The sequence below is a fragment of the Boleophthalmus pectinirostris genome, unplaced genomic scaffold (genome assembly GCF_026225935.1).
Source record: "Boleophthalmus pectinirostris isolate CB_2022bp ecotype Guang Dong unplaced genomic scaffold, ASM2622593v1 HiC_scaffold_1, whole genome shotgun sequence".
Classification (NCBI taxonomy): domain Eukaryota; kingdom Metazoa; phylum Chordata; class Actinopteri; order Gobiiformes; family Gobiidae; genus Boleophthalmus; species Boleophthalmus pectinirostris.
The window spans coordinates 6,474,589-6,478,558 of record NW_026570970.1 but is presented as its reverse complement, the minus strand read 5'-3'; the positions used below and the strand labels follow the sequence as shown (position 1 = coordinate 6,478,558).

General features: G+C 36.5%; 1 protein-coding gene across 1 annotated transcript; it reads right to left on the bottom strand.

Annotated features, from left to right (window-relative positions):
• Positions 1-709: 709 nt before the first annotated feature.
• LOC110173808 (trace amine-associated receptor 7e-like) lies at positions 710-3,254 on the bottom strand. The gene is made up of 2 exons (XM_055150926.1): positions 3,085-3,254; positions 710-1,508 (listed from the first exon to the last, which is right to left on the bottom strand). Exons 1-2 carry the CDS (start codon positions 3,252-3,254, stop codon positions 710-712), a joined length of 969 nt encoding a protein of 322 aa, XP_055006901.1.
• Positions 3,255-3,970: the final 716 nt, after the last annotated feature.

The following is a 3,970-nucleotide window of genomic DNA, read 5'->3' as shown; positions in this document are numbered from 1 at the left end:
AACTAATGCTTTTTAGTAACCTACACATAGACACATTATTTCATACATAATATTGTTGAATGCAGGTCAGCAAGGGTGCACAAGATCTGTTTAGACAAACCTAAGAGTCTGTGGCTATAATCTGCATTATGGAAGGAACTGCAATGATATGTCAGATAAAATATACAGAGATGCAAGGCAAAGCAAGGCAAGTTTATTTGTATATCACAATTTCATACACAAAGTAAATCAAAGTGCTTACAGAATTAGAAAGTGATTTACAGAATAAGAAATCATCTCAGTACAAACGAATCCAAACATAAATAATCATCATTAAATTAAAAGAGGGAGACACATTAAATGAGAGAGAAGAGTGCAGAATGAAAGCCTTTCAGTTATATGCAGCTGAACAGAAATGTTTTGAGCCTGGTTTTAAACAGAGTCAAAGTAGAGGCCTGTCTCACATGTTCAGGAAGACTGACTCCCTGTGTTTAGTCCTGATTCTGGGCCCCAGCAGGAGGCCGGTGCCTGAGCTCCTCAGAGTGCGAGATGGTTCATATGCATCTTGCAAAGTCTGGTTCAAAGTTTATTCTCTGAGCCACAGGAGCCAGTGCAGAGACCTGAGCACAGGACATATGTGCTCGTACTTCCTGGTTCAAGTCAATGCAATACACATTATATGATAACCCAACAGTCAATTTAATTGGTAGAATAATTTTCTTTATTTTAGTTAAAACATTTTAAGATCCGTTGAACCGGGTTTCAGAACCTGAAGTGTGACTATGAGTTTAATGGCTTTTCTAAACCAGGGAAACAGCATTGTGTACATGAGAGGATTCATGAGAGAGTTTAGACAAATTATTGATATTGCAATGACAATTAAAGGAGTACCTAGTATTGTGAGGTGAGTTTCAGAATACGCAGCAATAAGGTATGGCAAGTAACAAGCAAGGTACACAGCCACAATGATCCCCAGGTTTCGTACAGCTTTAATCTCTGATCTTTTACTCGTCTTGGAGGTCACAGCTGTAACTTGAGAACGCATGGCTCGAGCCTGAGAAACAGCGACTATCACAACTCTAGTGTAAAGGCAAATAATAATACAAAATGGAATGACACAACTCATTAATAAATCTGCTGCTTCAGAGTAGTAAATCACACATTCTCCTTCACAAGATTTATATTTGCCTGGATGCATATAATTCTCATGAAGAAATAAAATTGAGTACCCAACTGAGTACAACCAGCACGCACATATACAGGTGGAGACCACTTTTCTAGTCACTCTGCTTTGGTAGAACAGAGGCTGACAGATGGCCACATACCGATCCACTGAAATAAGGATGATGTTTCCAACAGAAGAGGTAAATAGTGTAAGAGAAAGTGTGTAATACACCAAACACATGAGGTCGCCCAAAGTCCAACAAATTTTCCATTTAATGCCGTGGACTGGTATGACCACAAGACCAAAAAGGAAATCAGACACTGCCAAAGAAAGGAGCAGTAGGTTAGTCGAGGTGTGGAGCTGTCTGCAAAGAGAAAGAGATCATTTAAATTATAATTAAGAATATTTTATTTTTCTGATCTAATTCTACAAAATAGACCTGAATGATAAAAAAAAAAAAAAAAAAAACCTACATTTTGGATTACAACTGAGATTAGATTATGGTTTAATGGTTTAATAATACAATTCTGTTCAAAGTTTCAAATGTGTCCAGGAAAACTGTTAATAAGGTAGAATGTAATTTCTGTGACAATACAATTTCCACATGGGTACAAAGTTACAATTACTTGAATTCAATATAAATATGTAATTTCTGCATATCTGCTTGGGTACTGGTTCAGGACAACTGATGGAAACTAGCCTTTGGTTATAATCCAGGTTGTTTACATTTCATGTTGTATCATGTCTGTCCATTAACATGCACTGTCCCAATCAAATAAATAAATAAATCACTGAAAATCTGATATTCATCAATAATAAAACTAGTACTGAAACTCATTTGAGCAACAATCGATACTAAGTCACTTTCACAGAAAAAAAACAGAACCTTTCCTGAATAGCTTTAGAATCACCTTGAGCACAAATTTTCCTAAATTTTTCCTATTTGAAATTTTCAAATATTAAAAGTTAAAAGGAATCATGAAGACTAACTCGCATCCACAGCAGTTGTTTTAAGTTTAAGACAGATTCAGTGAAATATTTTAATAACTTGGCAGTTTATAAAGTTTCAGAAACAGATTTTGAATAAAATGATAGATATTGTAGTCATTAGTTGCCACATACCTGATTAGCCATGAGCAAGCTTGTAAACTTTATATAATATAATTTTTTTACATATACCTGTTGTTGCAGCATGTGTATTGTACTGGTTTCATGTCTTGTTGAAAAACAATAATATGAAACCACCCCTGAAATAACTTTGCTATGGATCATACCTGGATGACTGACGGATTACATAGACATGAAATGTGTAATCTTTTACTTAAAAATATAATATACAACATGGTGAATAATACGTGTGTCTGTCTGGTTCTTTAAATTTGGTAATGGTAATTGTTGCTTCGGACACTCCAAAATGGTAAATAATTGCATTAAATCCAACTCAAATTAGGCAATCTTCAAGGATCAAAATATACATCATTGTGTCCTATCTGTACTTGGAAATATATTTCTGACAATCATTGCATTTTGATTTGCTATTTGTGTATTAATAATAGGATTATAATTATAACAAACATTTACATTTTAAACATGTCCAGGAGAACACTGAAATAGGTCTATAATATGAATCACGTGTTTCAAAACATACAGATCTAAACTACAGGGTTAGCAGTTTTTATGCGGAATAAGCGGAATATTTTGTAATTTTGGGAGGAAATGATAATACTTTGTGCCTTTGTGATTTTACCATTAACTCCAGTTGGACAATCTTTTCAGTACCTGACGGCACAACAGTGTTCCCCTGACACACTGGTTGAAAATCAAAGACTGAAATAAACCAAACACTATATGATCCTGACAGCACATTCTCTCAATAAACATTCAAATAATTATCCAAACATGTACAGTACCAACATGTTCTTTACAATAACTATAATTACCTGAAATGTGTAACGGCAATGATAACCAGAAGGTTGAGTACACTAGTGAGCATAGATGCAAAGCCCAGCAACACATTGGTAATCAGATTTTCAGTGGGGTCGATCTTACTCTTCCTACAGGAGCTGTTGTGGAGGTGGGGAAAGCACAGTCCTATCTCATCCATCACCATCTTCTGACAGAGAAAGAGGGTGGATCTTCTCTGATATATCTCCTGAGGTCCTCCATAGACCAGGCCTGGCTCACGTCATGGCCCACATGTAAAATCCCAAATTCCAATCTCTTTTCATAAATAAAGAGGTTGACGAATTTCTGTATCACTAAAGGGGGCACTTGTGGGAGTTGTAACATGGCGATTTCATAACAGGAACATGCCCAAATAATTACATACTTGCATACTTGGAAATGTCATCAGATTATCCAACCGAAGGTCAATGTTAAGAATATTAGTAAATGCATGTGTTGTGTGGGTAAGATTAATATGGACATAACAAACACTATTTAGACCTTTCTCGGCTTTCAGACACTCTTCTGGGCCCAGGTTTTGAGGTTCTGTAATCACCCGTGTGTAACCCAGGTGGCAAATCCTGCAACCAAATCGAAATGGCAGAGGCTGACAAACCGAAGACAGCATTCGTAAATTCGTAACGGGCTTTAGGGATTTCAACCGTATGCCACAAGGCGTAACCAACACACCAAGCACATTTCAACGGCTTATGGAGAGATGTATGGGTGACCTGCATCTGAAAGAGGTCCTTGTATTCCTTGTCAATTTGATCATCTTCTCTAACACCCTTGAAAAACGTGAAAACCACCTGTTGAGAGTACTCCAGTGCTTAAAAGACTATGGCCTGAAGTTGTCACCAGAGAAGTGCAAATTCTTTCAAA